At 48.3% G+C, this 18,666-nt stretch overlaps 9 protein-coding genes across 9 annotated transcripts; 5 read left to right on the top strand and 4 right to left on the bottom strand.

The window, feature by feature from the left end:
• Position 1: 1 nt before the first annotated feature.
• F5891DRAFT_1162426 (homeodomain protein 1) lies at positions 2-2,580 on the top strand. Its single transcript, XM_041365292.1, has 4 exons — positions 2-1,125; positions 1,177-1,616; positions 1,669-2,146; positions 2,199-2,580. Exons 1-4 carry the CDS (start codon positions 50-52, stop codon positions 2,200-2,202), a joined length of 1,998 nt encoding a protein of 665 aa, XP_041230253.1. The 5' UTR covers positions 2-49; the 3' UTR covers positions 2,203-2,580.
• Positions 2,519-5,025, bottom strand: F5891DRAFT_1012360 (mitochondrial intermediate peptidase; the record flags this gene model as incomplete). Its single annotated transcript, XM_041360723.1, is given in 5 exon segments — positions 2,519-3,144; positions 3,187-3,191; positions 3,208-3,864; positions 3,920-4,436; positions 4,485-5,025. The coding sequence occupies 5 exon segments, from the start codon at positions 4,992-4,994 to the stop codon at positions 2,521-2,523; spliced, it is 2,313 nt and encodes a 770-aa protein (XP_041230254.1). The 5' UTR covers positions 4,995-5,025.
• Positions 5,026-5,193: 168 nt separating this feature from the next.
• Positions 5,194-7,651, bottom strand: F5891DRAFT_1012365 (uncharacterized protein). Its single transcript, XM_041360724.1, has 7 exons — positions 7,460-7,651; positions 7,292-7,390; positions 7,072-7,225; positions 6,788-7,004; positions 6,429-6,640; positions 6,202-6,333; positions 5,194-6,147 (listed from the first exon to the last, which is right to left on the bottom strand). The coding sequence occupies exons 1-7, from the start codon at positions 7,615-7,617 to the stop codon at positions 5,500-5,502; spliced, it is 1,620 nt and encodes a 539-aa protein (XP_041230255.1). The 5' UTR covers positions 7,618-7,651; the 3' UTR covers positions 5,194-5,499.
• Positions 7,652-7,695: 44 nt separating this feature from the next.
• Positions 7,696-8,482, bottom strand: F5891DRAFT_1140188 (uncharacterized protein). Its single transcript, XM_041364883.1, has 4 exons — positions 8,369-8,482; positions 8,116-8,320; positions 7,958-8,062; positions 7,696-7,907 (listed from the first exon to the last, which is right to left on the bottom strand). The coding sequence occupies exons 1-4, from the start codon at positions 8,443-8,445 to the stop codon at positions 7,893-7,895; spliced, it is 402 nt and encodes a 133-aa protein (XP_041230256.1). The 5' UTR covers positions 8,446-8,482; the 3' UTR covers positions 7,696-7,892.
• A 32-nt stretch (positions 8,483-8,514) lies between these two features.
• F5891DRAFT_1012372 (eukaryotic integral membrane protein-domain-containing protein) lies at positions 8,515-10,188 on the top strand. The gene is made up of 6 exons (XM_041360725.1): positions 8,515-8,934; positions 8,997-9,166; positions 9,225-9,342; positions 9,394-9,605; positions 9,657-9,800; positions 9,852-10,188. The coding sequence occupies exons 1-6, from the start codon at positions 8,716-8,718 to the stop codon at positions 10,045-10,047; spliced, it is 1,059 nt and encodes a 352-aa protein (XP_041230257.1). The 5' UTR covers positions 8,515-8,715; the 3' UTR covers positions 10,048-10,188.
• A 14-nt stretch (positions 10,189-10,202) lies between these two features.
• On the top strand, positions 10,203-13,663 carry F5891DRAFT_754306 (uncharacterized protein). The gene is made up of 11 exons (XM_041373115.1): positions 10,203-10,511; positions 10,568-10,612; positions 10,668-10,825; positions 10,878-11,083; positions 11,134-11,241; positions 11,291-12,140; positions 12,199-12,427; positions 12,483-12,592; positions 12,642-12,752; positions 12,811-13,265; positions 13,317-13,663. The coding sequence occupies exons 1-11, from the start codon at positions 10,261-10,263 to the stop codon at positions 13,566-13,568; spliced, it is 2,775 nt and encodes a 924-aa protein (XP_041230258.1). The 5' UTR covers positions 10,203-10,260; the 3' UTR covers positions 13,569-13,663.
• Position 13,664: 1 nt separating this feature from the next.
• On the top strand, positions 13,665-15,138 carry F5891DRAFT_754365 (uncharacterized protein). The gene is made up of 9 exons (XM_041373116.1): positions 13,665-13,718; positions 13,766-13,920; positions 13,971-14,151; positions 14,200-14,283; positions 14,335-14,368; positions 14,425-14,607; positions 14,661-14,731; positions 14,782-14,840; positions 14,898-15,138. Exons 2-9 carry the CDS (start codon positions 13,899-13,901, stop codon positions 15,062-15,064), a joined length of 801 nt encoding a protein of 266 aa, XP_041230259.1. The 5' UTR covers positions 13,665-13,718; positions 13,766-13,898; the 3' UTR covers positions 15,065-15,138.
• A 549-nt stretch (positions 15,139-15,687) lies between these two features.
• F5891DRAFT_1184098 (uncharacterized protein) lies at positions 15,688-16,117 on the bottom strand (the record flags this gene model as incomplete). Its single annotated transcript, XM_041366390.1, has 5 exons — positions 15,688-15,700; positions 15,751-15,765; positions 15,819-15,906; positions 15,962-15,995; positions 16,055-16,117. The coding sequence occupies 5 exons, from the start codon at positions 16,115-16,117 to the stop codon at positions 15,688-15,690; spliced, it is 213 nt and encodes a 70-aa protein (XP_041230260.1).
• Positions 16,118-16,178: 61 nt separating this feature from the next.
• F5891DRAFT_1140199 (uncharacterized protein) lies at positions 16,179-18,628 on the top strand. Its single transcript, XM_041364884.1, has 2 exons — positions 16,179-16,205; positions 16,267-18,628. Exon 2 carries the CDS (start codon positions 16,303-16,305, stop codon positions 18,619-18,621), a length of 2,319 nt encoding a protein of 772 aa, XP_041230261.1. The 5' UTR covers positions 16,179-16,205; positions 16,267-16,302; the 3' UTR covers positions 18,622-18,628.
• The last annotated feature ends 38 nt before the right edge of the window (positions 18,629-18,666 follow it).

The raw sequence follows: 18,666 nt of genomic DNA on the forward strand, positions 1-18,666 counted from the left end.
CGCCGTGACAGCCTGGTCCACAATCTCCTCTCATCTCCTCGAGCTCTAGATGGACAAGGACATACAACAGCGCTTCCGACAAGCGGAGGAAAATCTACTTGAATCGATATTACACGGCGACGATTCCTTGATGTCATTCAAGTCATCTTGGAATTCATTGTACACAGATTTTTCTCGTTGTTTATCCGCGGGAGACTTATCAGACGACACTATATCAATTGCAAACTCGGTGGCTTCGAGGATTGGTGTCATCACTAATTGCTTGTCCGTCATACACAAAACACATGAAGAATCAACGAACCAATTTCTGGATGGCTTGGGGAGTATTCTGGATAACCTTAACCGTGTCACTATTTCGCCTCCATCAATGCCCATGACTCAGACACACGATGGACATTCACCAGAGTCTTCCCTACCTCCGTTTATCGAACCAGCATACAAATGGCTTCTTGCTAATATTCATAACCCTTACCCGTCTTCTGATACGAAAGCAAACATTACCGGCAGCTCTGGATGTTCCGTGAACTCCGTTGCTTCCTGGTTCATCAGTGCTCGCCGACGCATCGGCTGGACGACGATCTGCCGCAAACACTTTAACAACTGCCGAGCTGACACTGTTGATGCCGCTTCTCGTGCTCTGGTCAAAGAAGACCCCTCCCGTGTTCTTGCACCCGCCATCCTCCATGACTTCCAGCAGATGAAGGCTGCTACACAAGATCTTTATGCCTCTACTTTCACCAAAAGCGCGCTCGCAGGTGACCTTGATGCAGTGGTTAAGGATATGACAGAGGAGGACAGATTTCGACTGGAGCGCGAGAAGAAGGAGCGCGCACAAGAGGAAAAGAAACAACGCGAGAAAGAGAAGGAGATGCGGAGAATCCAAAGAGCGCTTGATAGGCAGGCCCAGAAGTCACACACAGCTTTCGCTTCGTACCCATCTCCCAGGCACTCGCGCTCTCCATCTCCCGTTCCCGCTCTCGAGGAGTCATGGACAGACGATAGTGAAGACGAAGAAGATTTCATCCCACCCGTTCTTGCTGGTCGGAAGCGGCGTGCCTCTGTATCGCCTGAATCAACTGATCACAGGCAATCATCATGTGCAGATCGTCCGATGAAACGCCTTCGGTAAGCCATCATCATGCATTGTAGCAACTGTCGCTGATTGTCATTCTTTAGGTCTAGTGCGAAGGTTCTGACCCCCTTTGCGGATACTGCCGCCTTGCCATCCCCCCCATCAAGTAGCGGCGGACTGGATAGCAATGACGAGGTCCAAATCATTGCATCTCAGCCATCTTCAGGGTCTTTACGAAAGCGACGGCTATCAGACGCTGATGCTCACGCTGTGCCCAAACGTCCGAGAGATCTCCACGTTGGACCCCGCATTCATGCTGTGTCTGATCCTCTTCCGAGAGCATCTCTTCCACTCGAGTCAAACATCGATGACTGGTTCCAGACGAATTTCTTCGAGATTCCGGGTCCGGTCGAGAACGTCAGTTTCGATCAGTTTGCCCCCGTTGACATTGAAGTCTTCAACGGATACACGTTCCCTGACACGCAAATAAATTCCATTCAACAACCCTTTCAACAAAAGTACACCCAGTCTGCCCTAGTAGATCGTACGCCTGCACTATCATATTCTACAACTCCTTACTGATTTTTGTCTGACAGTGACATCGTTTGAGGCAAAATTAGCCAATTTGGAAGTTCCTTGCCACGCCCCCGTTCCTGCGCCTGATCTAAGTGATTTCGACAATTTCAATTTCTTCAACGCGATATCTGCAATGCGTCCCAATTGTTCTGGCGAGGCAGTTGGAGCCTCTACGGCAGTAGACACCACATTCCAGCCACCAGTAGACCTCATTGACCTTGTTCCTTCGGACCCTTTCAGCTGGACGGATCTCTTGAACTCCGAGCAACCCTTCCTGTCCGACATTAATCAATTCTCGCTGCCATCATCTTGCGATGACTTCTCACAGCTATTACCAGAGATCGATCTCTCTGTGCTCCAGCTCCCCCTGTCATTATACGCCCCTCCACAATCTGAGCATCCCTCACCTGCTGATGGTGCTCGCTTGGCGAAGCTGGAGCAACTTCAGCTTCTAAGGGAACAAACGCGGATGCTGGAGCAGGATCTAGCAGTGTCTGTGTAAGTGTTCTTGTTCCTTGTTGGCTGCCTTATTTGCTCATTTTGGAGTTAGATGATCATTGAAATACTTGCTTCGCTCATGCTGCTTGTATACGTTATGCCGCACATCAAGATCTATCATTCATATCGTATACCTGCTCATCATCGTGCACAACGCACATTGCATAATATACCCTACATCATGCATCGTGTATGCCACTCAACCCGCATTTACTTTGTCGTTCGGTTGTTACATTTTGTTTTCCTTCACTTTACCATCACTCTGTATGTACTGGAATCAAACAAAACAGATCTGTCGTAATTTCTGCGATAATCGCGCTCTAGGATCTAGTCTGAGTTGACCAATGCGGCGGTAGATAGTATAGATATGGATCCTAATGTCTTTCCGGAACGACTCCATCTTCCATCCGCCATCTACCAACTTCCCGCATCGCTTCCGCGTCGCCGACCTCTAACTCAGGAGCATCAAGCAATGAACTCAGCATCAGCCACGGGTCCCTCCCACCACCGTACTTCAGCACCTCCTGCTTGTACTTGTCTCCCAGCTCGCGATCGAGCGGGTCAGCAGAAAAAATCTTCCGCCACACATGGGATGCAATAGCACGATCGAAGTGATAAGAGTAATACGTTGCACCGTACCCAAAGAGGTGCCCGAATTGCGTCTGGAAGGACGTCCCAGGTGCATGCGGGATCAGACCGCGCGTGTTGTACAAGTTTGCGAGAGCAGTCGTCGAGTCGAAGCCCGGCTCAAGGACAGAGGGGGAATGGTATACCTGATCAAGTAGGGAAAGTAAGATGTGGTTATGGGTATCGATGTACCGGCAAGGATCTTCGTGGTGATTTCCAGTTTGGTTGACGATAGAAGAGCCGTCGGTGTCGAAGAGGGAGAGAACTTTTGGGGAATTGAGGAAGTGCTCCATGAGGATGGAAGGTAGCTCAACAAAATCAGTTGCACAGCGCGTCCCTGCAACATTGTGATACTCTGTTCGACCGATCATGGCTTGACATTTGTGATTTCATCAATAGTCATGATCTCAGCGAGAATAATGGACTCTCACAATGCATGGCATGTCCCATTTCATGGAACAAGGTCTGAACTTCATACCATTCGAGAATGGTAGGACCCCGAGCAGCAGATGGCGGTACAAAATCGCAAAGTAAGACTACCAGTGGCAGCTGGAACTCACCATGTCCGCCGCGTAATCTGTGTCGTTTAATTGCTTCGAATTTGATAGAGGGACCGACAAATTCATCTGTTCCGGGTATTCGTAGGTCGCCAGCTTCATCATCATCATCTGTTCGTCTGGAGCATCTAACAGTGTAATGTGCAGCTCCGCGCGACTTCCCACTACGGGCGAAGAGATCAGCATATATCCAACCAACAACGCCTCTATCTTCGTCAACCACTTCTAGTTTGTGTACGTCAGAGTGCCATACTTCGCTAGATGCGACATCAACGGGTCGTAGCGTTATTCCATAGAGGTGTTGAAATAGTCGTGAAAGGCCCATAAATACACGTCCGAGTGAAAGAGGAGGGAGAGGAACCGGTGGTGCTGGCGGTTCGGGTGGGCAATAATAATCTCTATCCCACGCCTGGATAATAGGGAGGTTCATCGATTTAAGATGTGCTTGCTTCCGTAAACTCAATGTATGCAATGCCTTGCTAGCAACGAGCGTGGTCCGATCCAAGAAAGTACCCAAAAATTGATTGACATTTTCTACGTAACAAAGACATCAGGATTGGCTGACATGCTACCACACGTAACCGCTCACCTGGAGTTTTCGCCATTTTGTCGCTGAGGGTCATGCCGGCATAGCTGTTCCAGCCTACAAGGCGACTCAGTTGAGCACGCGCATTCAGCAGCCGCTCAAGGCGGTCAATTTGCTCTGCACTGCTCGTGTGACCTGCCATGTACACCTTTCTTCGCGGTTCTTCATCAGGAGCCGCGCGCATAATCATGTAGGCTTGGTGAGAGCCCGGGTAGACCAGCAAGTCCTTTTGCGTGAAAAATGCTTGTCTTTGAAGACGAGCGCCCATCCCTTGGTCTTTCAAACCTTCGAGCTCGGAGGGCTTTATCTTCACCGGCGGCCGCGGAGCAGAAGCTTCCGTGACAAACTCGTGACCCACAGACAGAATCTCCGACGAAAGAGACACAAATCTCTCCCTTTGTTCCGGGGGAAGTTTGATAGCAGACTTTTCGAAATCATGCCAGAATATCAACGCCGTTTGAAGTGCCTCCCGACTGAGGGACTTAACAATTTCTGAGTCGTGTAGTACAGTGTGCAGCACCTGCCAAAGGAGGTGACACCTTGAGATACGTAAAAGTGCATGACTCACTTCATATAACCCGACATGAGTATTCAGCACATTCATGAATTCGCATAACTTCTCGTAGCTCTCTGTAGCGCAATCCACCCACTGAGCATCAGGATGTGCATTTCGCAAGAGCTCTGCCAGGTCAATAACACCACACAGGAGATCGCTGAGTCTGTCCAGATTCTTGATCACTTTGAAGAGCTCGGATCGAGATTCCCTGGCCCGCAATATTCGTTCTGTTAAGAGTTGCGCGCGTACCAGGGTCGAGTCAGCGAGCGCACTGAACGCAGCTGGCGTTGTCAGTTGAGGATGCTGAAAAATGCCTGTGACAAATAACGGTGAGGTTTTCTGCCCTGTCTGCGGTTGGTCGAAGAGAGAGACCAGTTCTGCATCGTCCGAGGACGGAGGTCTCACCAGAGTTGATGCTGTTCGGCGAACCAAACCAAGTTCATGAGCACGAAGGTCACCACGAAACTTTGGTACAGATCGCGATATCTTCTTGAGAGCATTCTCCGCGATACGTGCAATCATTCGACGGCGCTGGTGTTGAAGCAAAGTCCACCGAGATGCTTTTACCGTGCGTGACTTTGGACTTAGTCCGATAATTGCACCCGCATAATTATTACCTAAAAGCAAAGGACAGGTGAACCAACTGGCAACAGGGGACGCGCTCGGGCACATCGGCCTCGAAAAAAACACAGCGTCCTTATCAGTTGGAAGGTTGGTTACACTTGTGAAAACAGTATCACGATCACTAATAAATTGCACATGGGGATACAAGATGAGGTGATAAGCTCGACGCGTTCTTCTTTTGAAAAAATGAATAGATATATAGTACAAACGTGGAGGATAAAAAGTTCATTGCTGTATCATCACTGCAAGCCCTACATAGGTCAGAGGGAGTAATAAGATGAATGATTAGACTAGGCTGATCAATGGATGAGGCTTTGCTGGTATGTGGAATATTATGGAGTGCGAGTAAGATGAGGAAAGAAGAATAAATGCCATGAGTCGAATGAAGCAACGGAATAGAAAATTATGCACTCCGCAATCCTTCCAGGGGGACTGGTGACAAGCCGAACTCTCTCTGGCTGTCGATGTCCATCGCATCTCCTTTGCCATGTGTCGGGAGCGAAGTGTTACTACTGGTGCCGGAGCGGCCGGTATCTCCGTTGTATTCATAACCGTTCAGGGAGGTTGAACCACTGCCACCAGGTGGTGGGATGTCAGAAGGCGCTGAGATCGGTTCCACGGCGTAGAACCAAAATTTGCTCTTCTTTTTCCCTCCAAGCTGTTCAACTGCAATCTCAGTTGGTTTGACAGCTGCTGCGCCATTCGCTTTCGCCTTCGAGACGCCGTTTGAAATCTCGGCTGGCAAGACTGGAGGCCAGCCTGCAGATGTAGAACTCATTGTGCTTTCTTCCGTTCGAGCACGTTTTGATGGACGCTCCACAGGTGTCTCTTCAGAAGGGCCGAGACGAGCCGACCTCCTTTCACCTTTCCATTCAAAGGCAGACAAATCAGGGGATGGTCGCTTGGTTTTTGTGGCACGGGTAGATCTCCGCTGCGCAGTAGCAGCCGGCTGTCGACGGCCGTGTGATCGGGAACTACCAAAGTTATCCTCCGCAAACGGCTCGTCGTCATAGTCATTGTCTTCCTCAAATTGATATTCATCGGCGTCATCCTGATCATGAAAATAAGTTAGCAATCGAAATCAGTCTTAATGCCAACCGCTTGCCTCCCCACTATCGGCGTCGTGATACACGTAGTCGGGTCGACGAGTTTGTCGTCGCGTGCGAGTCTGTCGAATTTCAGCTTGTGCCATGAGTATCTGACGCTGCTCTATCTTCTTGCGGGCCTTTTGTACGCGCTGAACAATCGGAGAGTAAGCGTTTCAAGTAGCGTTTCAAGTGAAAGTGGGATCTATCTATTTTTTACTACTGATCAAGACAAACAAACACTCACCGCTAAGTCCGCATCAACAAGGTCTATCCGGCTTTCGAGTGCTTTCACGAGTGCAGTATGGGCTTGTTCTAGTTTGTTTTTACGATCGCCTTGCGGGGAAGATGCTTTCAACTTCTCAATCACAGAAATGTACTCTGCACGCGTTGAAGAGACTGCCTGGAACGTCGCAGTAATTTTCCAGGGGTTAGTTGAAACGTATATCCGTGGGGAATCTAAGATAGATCAGAAACGGGAGTCAGCCGGAAATCCTTACAGACGGCTAACGCCGGATAACATGGGGGCCAAAAAAATGCGGCCTCGCACCAAATACACACAAATAGGAAAGAGGGCGAGGAGCTTGAAATGAAAGACACACGAACCATCTGCGACCCAATACCGCTTGCGTTGTGCATCCTGGCCTAATGGAACAAGTTGCAGATTCAGCTGGCTCCTGGAATCATTGGATTCAGGAGGGGCAGTTTCAGGGTCTTTCTTCTTGTGCTTGTTCTGCATCACGCCCCACGCGCGATCCACAGTGCCTTTTATGTCAATGGAATGCGTAAGTTGCAATTCCACGAGTTGGCGAAGAACTTGGAGCTGTATGGAGTGTAGCGTGACGCGCGCTCAGGGGTAATTCGTACAGCATGGCAAGACAATGACAAACTTTGAGATCCCAATCGGCTGCGAAAAACCCGCCTTCTAAATCGGCAAAAGGGTTCACATTCGCCCCAAGTTCGTCGTCCCAAAACACAGTTCGCTCCGATGCCTTGAATGCATCTGCAAGGACAGCATTCAAAGTGGCAGAGATCTGATCAATACTGACAAAACACAATGACGGTCAAACATTCCCCTTGTGTGAACGAGCTGTGGCAAACAATGTTCACCTCAAATTACGCGTCTGCGGTCGCAGATTCAGTATAAATTGCTGTAAAATCTTTTGGAGTATGGGATCTGGACCATGCGTCAAGAGGGCATTTTCAAAGCTGTCATCGGGGGAAATCGCGTGTTTAGTTGACGCGAGTGAGGTGCATGTAGTGCGGGTGTGTGCTCACTCCATCGGTGTTTCCAATCCCTCCAACTTCAACCTCAGATTCGTGAACTTGCATATGAAAGAGTACACAAATAGTGACTCCCATCTATCAGAGGGGTGTTTAGCATTTGAGGGAGGGCAGATGTGCCCTTTCTTTTCTGTCTGCGGTGCAGCAGACATGATGCAGAGAATGAACGTGAAGGAAAGGGTCAAGAGTGGTCACGGATTTATGACCCGCATCATCCGTGGCTACTTATATCAAACCAACCTAACAAATATGTGGCAATAGTGGAAACCCAGGCACTTCGCGTGTAAAATACATAAATTTCAAGCAGTCTACAAGGACATGATGATGATATGAAGATAGTCGTCGCCACTGAAATTCTGCACCGCCTGACCCACACAAAACCGGTCTTTGAGCCGAACGCAGTGCTGAGCGCGATTTTTTGTAAATATTATCCTGGACCAACCTAACCAATGCCGTGAGACTTTGCACGGACCGCCATAAAATTGTACATACCTTGGGAATGTCGTGGTGCTCGCTCAGTGACTCAAGTTTAGCGTTAAGCTCGTTGACGCGATCCTTGTGCGTCTTACGAGCCAATTGAGCTACTTTACTTTCGAGCTGGACTTTGGTATCAATATTCGAAGACTTTTCATCTTGAGCACAAAACTCACCCTGCGCCTTTGCGCTTCCTCAAAACGTCGTTCTGCGTCCGTTTTTCTGGCATCACTCCCTGGTAGAGCAGGAGAACTGCTACCCGACGCTGAACCACTAGCGAGTTCTGCCTCCTCTTTGAATAATAAATCCTTCACTCGTTCACGCTCGCGGTCCTTCGCACTATCAGATTGCGAGTTTGGCTTGGGTTTAGATTTCTTCTTTCTGCTTATCTGTCAGGTGCACTGAATGGTAAGAACTAATGATACATACTTCTTCACGATACCCCCTTCAGCAACACCGCCCTTGAATTTGAGTGAGCCTCCTGGGCGAAAATCGTAGTCCGCCATCGGGGGCTGCCTGAGCAGATGACGAGGTGAAGCAAGGAAGGCTTGCTGACGTAAGGACGTCATTGTGCTTTCAAGTAAACAGCGGCAAACTCCCAACTGACACTCCGGTGGTACAATTTGCCCTTGCGACATTGGGCTCATTCAGTGCAACAATTTCGAGGATTCTCTCGACGACGGCGACGGTCTCCACTACACCCTCGTGAGCTTTGATTCTAACTAGGAACTCTATTAGCCATATCCAACGACTTTCCCTGGTTTTGACGTGTCGCAATGGCTATCCTTTCGACACCGCTGCAATACATCAAATCTGTACCACCAGTGACGCGTTTTTTTACTGCGGCTACTTTAGCTTCCTCCACATTGTATCTTTGGATAAGATGGACAACAGGCCCTACACCGGTTGCCTACTTGACATTGGTACCTGGAACAAGCCTATTCTTTCCTTGGACCTTTGCGACCTCAGCCCTGGTCGAAATAAGCATTATCGAGGCAAGTATTGTTTTACTGACGATTGAGGACGAAACGCATTGATACTAAACAATTTTTGATAGCTCATCATTTCACTCCTTGTCATTCCCGCTTCGTTAGCTTATTTTGAGCGCCTGTGGGGGACGGTCGAAACTCTCAAGTTTATCATCGTATGCGTGACCGGACCGAATATTATCGGGTGCGCCTTCAACTGGATTGAATTTGCTGTGACGCGTAATGCCGAGTTGTTCTTGTAAGTTTCTCACACATCTTGCGACGGCAGCGCCTCCTCACATCTTTGGACAATGCAGGTATGGCATGGAGTATCACGGTCAAATGGCACTGTTTATTAGCCTGCTTGTTTCATTTACTCAAGTTATCCCCGAGCACCAAGTTCAAATTTTGGGCTTTATCAAGGCCCGTGTCAAGGTAAACAAAAAATCGACCATCACTTGTCGATCTGACCCACGGCGTTTGTAGAGGTTTCCTATGGCATACTTGACTTTTTCGACCATAATGACATTACTTGGCTTCCAAAGCCCATATATTCTCATTCAGTTTGGCTGGTTTGTGTCATGGGTATACCTTCGCTTCTATAAGCGCAATGTTGGCGACTCTCTAGGAGGGGTAGTGTCATACGGAGACCGGAGCGAAACATTTGCTTTGACAAGCTGGTTCCCACCATTCCTTCAGTGAGTATTTCATTTATTTTTTTCCCCCTGCAGATACCATTTTTTCCCCAGCACACCGCTATCATTGTTAGGAAACACAGTATACAAACTTGCAACACGTCTCCACCTTCTTCCCACTTCTGTGCCTCACGACATTGAGTCTGGAGGGTATAGTCAGATGCCAGGTGGAGCTCGAGCCGAAGCTGAAAGGCGACGGTCAGTAATCACTTGCCTTAGCCGATCAACCCTGTTAACACTTACTTCCAGGGCACTTGCACTGAAGGCACTTGACCAGCGACTGGCTAACTCCTCCAGTGGTTCACCAACCCAGAGTGGAATATCTCAGGCTCAGTCCTCGAGACCCTCACCTGCCGCGCCTGCCCCAGCACAAAATGAAAGGAAACCTAGCCCTGTGGAGATGGATGTGGCAGACACATCAGGCTCTGATGATGGGAGAAGATAGTGTACGGCCTAATGATCATCAGCAGCTAATATCCATGAATCACATCTCGCGTCTTCACTTTCATTTGTCCAACTACATAGCAATAGCCCTCATGGTTACGTAATATACCAAGTCTGTTGACCACGTCGGACTATAGTCTATTTCTGAGTTTACCAGCGTGGTGAAACATTACATATAGTCCAAATATCGTCGGACATTAACGGTCTCGTATGTATGGCTCGGCGACCGTCTACAGTGTCAGTCGCATCGATTGGTTCGATCAAGAACCCTGCAGAACTGTCTCATTTGACTTCAACATTCGCGCCATCTCCTTCAGCACCAAACTTCCCTCGTTCGGTCCCATCCACTCATTTTTCGAGCGTGCAATCCACCAAGGTACAGGATGAGACTGCGGACATAGACCCAGATGAATTGTTTGCGAAATGTACTATTCCTGAGGTCAAGGCGAAACAAGTTCAGCTAAGGTGCGTCAAAACCTACCCGTGTCAGTCGCCTTCCTTGGCTCAAGACAATATTTCAGATCGGACGCTGAAGCCAAGCAGGAAGAGCTTCGTGTTATGGTCGGGTGCGTGCTCTTTCATGAATGCACTTCGCGCTTTGACTGTACTTTGAAAGCGCAGGGAACGGTATCGCGATCTCCTACAAGCCTCAACGTCCATAATTTCCATGTCAAAGTCCGCAAGGCGTGTTGAAGAGGCATTCCAAGAAACTAAAGATGCTATTGCGTCTCGGCAACAGCCATCCAGGGAAAATCGTAATTCGAATGTAGGCAAGGAAGGTCAGTACTAGTCTGTTCAATGACATTGCATTATTTCATATTCATATTTCAGATTCGCATTTGCAAACATTGCAAGTGCTCTCTGCCCACATAAAGTTGCTTCTTGATGCCCCAGAACATCTATGGCGGCTTATTGAAAGAGAAAAGTATTTTCATGCCACCTGGTTATTCATGCTGGCACGCGTTGTGCACCGGGCACTTTCTCATGATGATGACCAAGATGAGGAAAGTTGGTTGAACCAAGGCGTCAATATCATGGTAATTTCCTCGCTAAATGCCTTTCCTATCTTTTGACGTTTTGCATTCAGGAGCAATTTCCACTCATCCAGCGACAGTGGGAGACCATATCTCATTTTCGCTCTCAGATTGTCCATAGAGCCACTCTGTCTCTGAGGATACACGAAAAGTCACCCGAGGTCCGCTTTTTTATGTTGTGCGCGTTGCCTCCTCATGCCCTTAACCCAGGACACCTGTGCAACTATTCTGACTCTCCATATCCTCGAATCAAGACCTTTGACAGACACCCTGACGACATATCTCTCCCAGAGAACGCGGACTATGCATACATCGGTTTCAAAAAACTCAATTATCACGACAACTGCAACCCCCAATAGCGTTCCTATGACACAGACAAACGGTCATCCTCTTGGGGCTTCCAAGCTGGTGCAGTCTAAATGCACTTCTCCCAATGACAGACTTCAAGAAGTGAAGTCCTCACTGCTAATTCTTGTCGAGGTAATATCAAGGACCGTAAATTGCGCTCGGAACGTATTCCAAAGTCTGAGACCCGCGCAGCCAGCCCTGGCAATTCGCGTGCTGGAGCAGATGCATACCGAATCGCTCGCCGTATCTAACTCAGAGACTGCACTTCCTTTTGAACTGGCTTTGAGTACCCAAACGATTCTTTCTGGACTTCCATCGTCGTCATACTTCACCCTCCTTCCAGCTGACATCAAGTCATACAAACCTTATGTCGAATTATCTTCTGCTTCGTCTTCCGTGCCAGGACACTTTCTGGAGGATAAATTACGAACTTGGTTTGACCAATCTTGCTCTATACTTCGGGATTCTTTGGACCGCTGGCTGCTGGAGTTGGACAGCGTGAAGAGCGTCTGGAATGTTAGATCCTCCCTACGAAAGTGGCTACTCACATCGGGGTTGGTGAAAACGGAGCAGACGGCACTCGATACTCTATTTGAAGAAGCTGTCAGAAAGCGAGTCAGCGCCATATGGACCGATACCATCCACAGGGCGAAAGAGCTGTTCTTGAAGGCATTGTCCACACTTACTGCAAGTAGTGGTGTCGTTGCTGAAGGTATGTATATTGGTGCTCCTTGTAAAAACATGGTTCAAAAGGTCTACTCGACCATCAGAGTTTTCTCCTCTAAACAGCATATATGTACCCCAATCTGTTCCGCCTCCACCCCTGACAGGAAGTGGACCTGCAGCGTACGAACACCCGTACCAAACGTATAGAACAGTGCTGCAATCACAACTTCGTTGTCGGACACCTCGCCTGCAGACTTTTTTGAACATTCTGGAGGAATCTGCAGCTTCATTGCAAAAAGACTATACCCGTATTAGTTTGGATCAGAGCAGCAAGTGTGTTCATATCTTTGTTCCATTCGAATATCTTTGATTAAGCTGCGGCATCCAGGAGGTTAGTCCACAATCTAGTTGAGGCATATCTCCCGGAGGCGAAGGCCTTTTGTTCCATGATCGCCGACGCTCTTGCTTCGACTACTGATGAGCTGATGAACCAGTCAGGTAAGACGGCACCACACCCGAATGCCTTCCAAACTCACCAGACAAAAAGACACCGGTCCGGCGATGAGAAATATGATTTTCCTTAGTCGAGTGGCGGTCGAAATATCATTGACATCGCCTTTCCTTAACAATATAGGTTGTGACGAGGTTGTTGCACTGCGTATGTTGATCATATCACCAACTATACATACCTGATTATTAACAACTGAGTCGTCTAGAATTTCGAGACAAAACAGGTTTGCTATTCGACCGAATCATCAACCGGTGGAGGGAGCACACTATTTCTTCTGCCATCTCAGTATATGACGACGCAAAATTTCATTTAACACTTTCTGGTCTGTTCTTTGTTTGCCTTGCAAGACGTTTCTCTCACCATCCAATATACCCTGTTACAGGGCCATCACCAGCCCTGATGGAAAGCTTACATGCTTTATCGACTTCCTTGCACAGCTTGGGTCTCACGCACCATCCATCACAACTCACCAGCATAGCGTCCTCACTCCTTAGCTTATTCATCGACAAATTCACCCGCGATATGCCGAACGGCGATACAGGTCGGAATGTACAGATGTTAAATGATGCAAACTTCCTGCGATATCTTGCGTTGGTCTGGCCTTCTGAGGTACTCGAGACATCTTCACTTGACAGACTGATCGCTGCGCTGCAGTCGGAAGTACGTATCCGTCACTATTGCGATGCAATATCTTAACAATGGGATTTATAGGTTCAATCTTCAGGGGGTCATCTACAACCCGATCCAGAACAAGTTGCCAAGGAGTACTTGATGAGGACTCAAATGTTACTCTCAGCACTTCTTCCGCCTACTTCTCTCATGCAACCTGCAAAGGAAGGTGGAGATAAGATGAGTACACTACTGACCTATGGTGTGCCTGGGGCAGACACTACATTTTTGTCGGCTGTGGAGCTTGCCAAGGTTTCTACTCGGTTTCCTTTATTGCTGGTGGAGACTCGATAGGGGCTGAGTAGACGTGTTCCTATAATATGAACCTGTTTCGATCAACATGTGCTCTCAGGATATCATTCGACGATCGGCTGCATTTACTCGTGTTTGGAAACATCAACCCCGTTTCCGCGCTCTGTGAATTTCTTGATGCAATGTTAGAACGTACGTAAATGAATTACAGAATTCGGACTTGGCCCGACAGCAGGCAGATCTGCAAGACGCCAGCGCTTCAGCAGCTGCACTGGCATGATGTCCGAGTCGCAGTTCCTCCACTAAATACTACCTGGATCAATCATTAACGGAGCCTTCCCTTGTTGATCCACTGGCCGTGCGCGCCACATTATGGTCGATTTATATGTATCTCGTAAGTGGTCAGTTTGATGGTGAGTCTTCACTGCTAAGAGTTCTGCAAAGTCCCTTCATCAAACCTAAAGCATCTTATCCCTCTCTACCTATTCTTCTTGATAACTGGGGGACATATTCTATTGCCGGTCATCATCACCACTGCCCTACTCCATAGGAAGTTGTGCTGGCATCCAACCTTAATAAATCTGTGCGTGACATGCGTGTGCTACTCGATAATACACTGTCTCTAGTAAGTCCTCACAACTCCATCAAATGATTCGAGCATTATACATGTCAGTCTATACACAGGAGAAGACGTCCATCCTCGCTACCAAACAGTGTGCACAGTTCAAGCAGCGATGATATACGGAGCTGCCCCAATGTGAGTTGTCATCTCATTACCAAGCTTGGTGCACGTTTGACTGTCAGCCAGGGCCACCGTTGCGGTTGTCGGCGTCACTATCCATGTAAGTTCCTGCGGTAGTTTTTCTCTGCCCCAATGTCTGACGCGTATAATCGACAGACCTGGACAACTATTCAAAACTTTGAACACCACTTTGCTGAGAAGTTCCCTCGGTGGCTTTGCAGGTTCCTAGCGAGTACACGGCAAGATTGTATGAATTCAAATCGCGCTAACTTTGAGCCGATTCAGATAATATCACCGCCGTATATCGTGTTCGCAGGGTTTTCAATTGGTGCATCGATTGTCTGTAGCCCAGCCTCACCACGTGAAATTACGATTTGACGAAATATTTACAGTTAACAAAACTACACAAGGCCTCTGCACAACCGTTTAATGGTCTTTTCTGCACGTCTTATGTGCACTCCTTGTGAGTAGATATACGCATGTTTTTCAAGAGATGTTTACCGAAGTTTCTAGAGCATTGGCAGTTCCAGGGTTCTGTGTCGCGATGATGGCATCGGTATTATGTTTTGAAGGTAACGTGGTGTTACAGTACTTGCGGTGATAGTAACTGATCGTGTGTTCTCTTATAGCTGCTATTGCCATCCAATATTACCATAGATGGAAACGTATCAAGAATTCGTTCCCGCTCCTAGCACCTAGGCGACCTTCAACCGCACTCATTTTCAGAGTTGGCCTGTTTTGCTTGTATTCTTGGGCGGCTCTAATGTGCGTGGAAGATTACGTGCGAGATTTGTGATGTACTCATGGCCAACTAGGGCAGCCATTGTATTTTTGACCAAGCAGCCCATAGCTGGGACTTATTATATGGTCCCTGCAGCTCGTGAGGAGTTTTCAACTTCATTTGTGAGATGCGGACTTGGAATATTAATGATTTTGCTGCCTACAGTCCCTTTGGCCTCAGCACTCGTGTTTGGATTACAAAAGGTACGAGAGCGAGTTGGCACGAACGAGTTCTAACGGACACGACAGGATATGCTCTACGCTTGGCTCCCTTGTCTGCGTACGCAGAAGCTGGCTGGAGCAGCACCAGAGATACCGAATGCTCGTTCTGCTCCCTCAAATTCATTACTGCACGCCACTTCAGTTGAGCCATAGCAGACGAGACTCGCGTGTAGTTGTCTCAAGCACACCCTCGTCATTGAGCGTTACACGCAAAGTGACTTACCAAATAGGATCATGGGGGATCGCATCGCAACATTCTGTGGACAAATATATAGTCCAATGAAAGCCTATCATTTAGCAAGTGACTGCACGGAATGCGTGGATGAAGGAAAGGAGATACGATACAGAGCGCCTGTCCAACCGAGCCGGAGGTATACGACACGCGAAAATGGAACACATATTAACGAGATGAATAAGTTATGCCCCTCCGCTGTCCAAACATGAGCACAAACGAGCACCCTAAAAGATAGTAGTACATACACAAGAATGTTATTTCTAGAAAAACGATATCAGTTTGCGAAGCATGAGGAACAACGCGGAAGACGCACATTGGGATGTGGATGAGTTTTACGAAGTATCCAATGAAACCCATAACAGCAAAGCCAACAGCGACTGCCCTACAGATCTGAATGAACTCTGTAATTGTACTTTCAGCACCATATGGTGTATGTAGACGAAACTCAAAAGGCACCTTTTTGCGATGGCTTCGTGCAACGTGTAAGGAACTGACAAGCAGGACAAGTCAGCAAACTTCATGCGTAATTCAGAGTCCAGCGATGCTGACCTGGTTGCCGTCGCGAATGAACTGCTGAGGAATATCAATGAACTCCTTCAATTTTTCAGACATGGTAGTTGGTAAGTGAGAAATGTGTTCGAAGGCTTGACCACGTCTTCCAATATATTTCCCACGACACTTTACCGCAACTACTAAGTTGGTACGGCTGGACTGAAATCATGTGGAATCAGACAACTGACCGTCCGTATTTCATCTGACAGGCAAAACTATTAGCGCAGGTATCTGAGCGCGCATGAATGTCCCTTAGCCGCGCTGTTGCCCGGTTAGCATATCCCGCAGGTCCTTTTACCCGTTCCGTCTCGAGGCCATCTACTTTACGTCGTGCAGCACCCGTCTTTCGCGTCAAGAGAGACCAGAGACGATTCTCGACTGTCAAACACGACCCGTCCCTTTCCTATATCCCAGATATCGATGCCATTGTTGACAAAATCCGGCGGTGTATCCCCACGGCAAATGTTGGTGCTCTACACCAGCAGTTTTACGGCCTATTCCGCGTGTTGGGCGAGGAAAGGAAGGATAAACCTACGGCTCCACCCCTCAAAGAGAAGGAGATCCACGACGTGCTATCATTACTAGCTGAGTCGGGTAGGCACCATGATTTGGATATGATGATGAAAATACTCGTCGACTTCCCCATACTTTGCGGTGTCGAATTGGGGGTGAAAGTGTACAATGTCGTCCTCCGTGGCCTGATCGCAAATGGCAACCCTCAAACGATTTTCAACTGGCTCATGAACATGCCTCAAAAGCCGAAAAATATAACGCCTACGCTTTTACAATGGCATATGTTCTTCGAGTGGTGTGCTGAATCTGGCCTAGTGGGGGTACTTCAGCACAGCGTCTCCAAGATGCATCGTTCTGGACGTCGTCCCACCATCAAAACTTTTGAGATTCTATTCAACGCTCTCTTCGACACTGGTGCTTCAATCAAGAAAATTCACGAAGCTCTAGATATCATGGAACATACCTCATTGACGTATGACGAGAACTTCGCGAAACTTCTCTACGATGGTTTTGTCAAACTTGGTCTTACGGATCGAGCTCAGGAGATGAAAGACAATTATTGGAAACGTTTTAGCAAGAGATCGAGGACGACAGATCCCAACATGATTGAGTGGACAGAGAGCATAGAGAAAGAGGCTGAGAACAAGGGGATCGCTGCAGCCGTAACTTTGTGCAAGTCATTGCGGAAAGACGGTTTCAAATTCTCTTCGCACACCCTTACACTTCTCATCCGACATACACACCGCCTCGAGCACCTTCGATACGCGGAAGCCGAACTGCACTTGAAGGCATCCATAATTCACTGGGCTATCTTGATAAGTAATGCCGTGCGTATCGGCGACCTGACAGGTGCTCTGTCGATCTATGAGGAGTCCAAGTCTGCTGGGATTACTCCTGGTACACCCCTAGTACACCCAATAGTCAATGCCCTCTGCACCACTCTTGATGATGCTGCGATTGATCGAGCATTAGGACTCTACAAGGACCTTTCTGAGGCTGCTCCTATCACTCATTCAAAACAAGAACTCCAACCTCCAGAGCGCCGGCATTCCTCGGGCCCAGATGCCAACCTCTACAATATCTTATTCCTCGCATTTGGCGCTTCCAAGAACGTCAAAAAGTATTTTCCTATTGCGCTTTCCCTCCTTGAAGACATGGAGGCCAGGAATATTGAACTTAACAGCCCAATGGCTGTTTCTTCCCTGGCCATCGTTGTTATGCGGTGTGCTTCCAGCTTCGATGACGCATTGAAGGCCTATAAACGAATATGCAAACGTCCCAATGCGCCTCCCCTCGATGCCAAAGGCTACCAAGCAATCCTTCATACCCTGACCCAGCTCTCGTTCGGAGACTACGAAAGATTACCGTCCGTGTGGCACTATTTTGAAGTAGTGAAGGACATGCGGACGAGAGGGGTTGAGATCACAGCTCCTGTGTACACTATCCTCCTCCGGCATCTCGCCTTACTCTCAGGGGAACTGCCGCCCGAGGAGCGTGATGCCCTCGCAGCAGCTGTGCGGAGGGCACATGATCACCTGACGCTCGACCCTTCCTTCACGCCTGATACAGTACTTTGGAACCAATTGATGGACACCTATCAGCGCGTTGGGCTGTTCGCGGAGGCATACCGCGTTTGGGAAATGCTCTTTATCACCGGGCGCTTCAATCAAGCGAGCGTTGCCATTATCATCGACGCATGTGGGTTTGCGAATGCCTGGCCCATGGCTGCACAGGTATGTCTGAAGTTGACCAAGCTCGGGTTCAAGTTCAACTTGCGGACGTGGAATACGTGGATAGAGTGCATGTGTCGCGTTGGGAAGCTTGATGATGCGCTCAAGGTTGTGTGTTTAGAGATGGGGAAAGATCAGCCGAACATCGCGCCTGATGTTCACACGATCAAGGTACTTCTTTCATTTGCTGCACGGACAAACCAGCAAGACGAGGTGATGGACCGCATCAAACGGTATCTCCCTCAGCTATGGCATACGTTACCCACCGAACTCGATAGCTATTCCATCAAAGAGCGCACGACAACAGTAGACTCAAAATGATCATCGTAAATCTATTCGTGATGGTAAATACTACAATAATAATGG

This window comes from Suillus fuscotomentosus (genome assembly GCF_016647785.1).
Source record: "Suillus fuscotomentosus strain FC203 chromosome Unknown F5891scaffold_9, whole genome shotgun sequence".
In the NCBI taxonomy this organism is placed as follows: Eukaryota; Fungi; Basidiomycota; class Agaricomycetes; order Boletales; family Suillaceae; genus Suillus; species Suillus fuscotomentosus.

What these genes read in the sequence shown, in the direction of transcription:
- F5891DRAFT_1012372 (XM_041360725.1), top strand. Translation starts at nt 8,716, where the DNA reads ATGGCTATCCTTTCGACACCGCTGCAATACATCAAATCTGTACCACCA. An exon ending in CGTAATGCCGAGTTGTTCTT is followed by an intron (nt 9,167 to 9,224) that starts GTAAGTTTCTCA and finishes TGGACAATGCAG; the next exon opens with GTATGGCATGGAGTATCACG. An exon ending in GCCGAAGCTGAAAGGCGACG is followed by an intron (nt 9,801 to 9,851) that starts GTCAGTAATCAC and finishes ACTTACTTCCAG; the next exon opens with GGCACTTGCACTGAAGGCAC.
- F5891DRAFT_754306 (XM_041373115.1), top strand. Translation starts at nt 10,261, where the DNA reads ATGGCTCGGCGACCGTCTACAGTGTCAGTCGCATCGATTGGTTCGATC. An exon ending in TGAGCTGATGAACCAGTCAG is followed by an intron (nt 12,593 to 12,641) that starts GTAAGACGGCAC and finishes CCAGACAAAAAG; the next exon opens with ACACCGGTCCGGCGATGAGA. An exon ending in TCGCTGCGCTGCAGTCGGAA is followed by an intron (nt 13,266 to 13,316) that starts GTACGTATCCGT and finishes TGGGATTTATAG; the next exon opens with GTTCAATCTTCAGGGGGTCA.
- F5891DRAFT_1140188 (XM_041364883.1), bottom strand. Translation starts at nt 8,445, where the DNA reads ATGGCGGACTACGATTTTCGCCCAGGAGGCTCACTCAAATTCAAGGGC. An exon ending in GAAGGGGGTATCGTGAAGAA is followed by an intron (nt 8,321 to 8,368) that starts GTATGTATCATT and finishes ACAGATAAGCAG; the next exon opens with AAAGAAGAAATCTAAACCCA. An exon ending in AGGAAGCGCAAAGGCGCAGG is followed by an intron (nt 8,063 to 8,115) that starts GTGAGTTTTGTG and finishes ACCAAAGTCCAG; the next exon opens with CTCGAAAGTAAAGTAGCTCA.
- F5891DRAFT_1140199 (XM_041364884.1), top strand. Translation starts at nt 16,303, where the DNA reads ATGTCCCTTAGCCGCGCTGTTGCCCGGTTAGCATATCCCGCAGGTCCT.
- F5891DRAFT_1012365 (XM_041360724.1), bottom strand. Translation starts at nt 7,617, where the DNA reads ATGTCTGCTGCACCGCAGACAGAAAAGAAAGGGCACATCTGCCCTCCC. An exon ending in CCGCAGACGCGTAATTTGAG is followed by an intron (nt 7,226 to 7,291) that starts GTGAACATTGTT and finishes GTGTTTTGTCAG; the next exon opens with TATTGATCAGATCTCTGCCA. An exon ending in GCGGTATTGGGTCGCAGATG is followed by an intron (nt 6,641 to 6,787) that starts GTTCGTGTGTCT and finishes GATCTATCTTAG; the next exon opens with ATTCCCCACGGATATACGTT.
- F5891DRAFT_1162426 (XM_041365292.1), top strand. Translation starts at nt 50, where the DNA reads ATGGACAAGGACATACAACAGCGCTTCCGACAAGCGGAGGAAAATCTA. An exon ending in CGTCCGATGAAACGCCTTCG is followed by an intron (nt 1,126 to 1,176) that starts GTAAGCCATCAT and finishes GTCATTCTTTAG; the next exon opens with GTCTAGTGCGAAGGTTCTGA. An exon ending in CCAGTCTGCCCTAGTAGATC is followed by an intron (nt 1,617 to 1,668) that starts GTACGCCTGCAC and finishes TTTGTCTGACAG; the next exon opens with TGACATCGTTTGAGGCAAAA.
- F5891DRAFT_754365 (XM_041373116.1), top strand. Translation starts at nt 13,899, where the DNA reads ATGGTCGATTTATATGTATCTC. An exon ending in GGTCGATTTATATGTATCTC is followed by an intron (nt 13,921 to 13,970) that starts GTAAGTGGTCAG and finishes AGTTCTGCAAAG; the next exon opens with TCCCTTCATCAAACCTAAAG. An exon ending in ATCGGTATTATGTTTTGAAG is followed by an intron (nt 14,841 to 14,897) that starts GTAACGTGGTGT and finishes GTTCTCTTATAG; the next exon opens with CTGCTATTGCCATCCAATAT.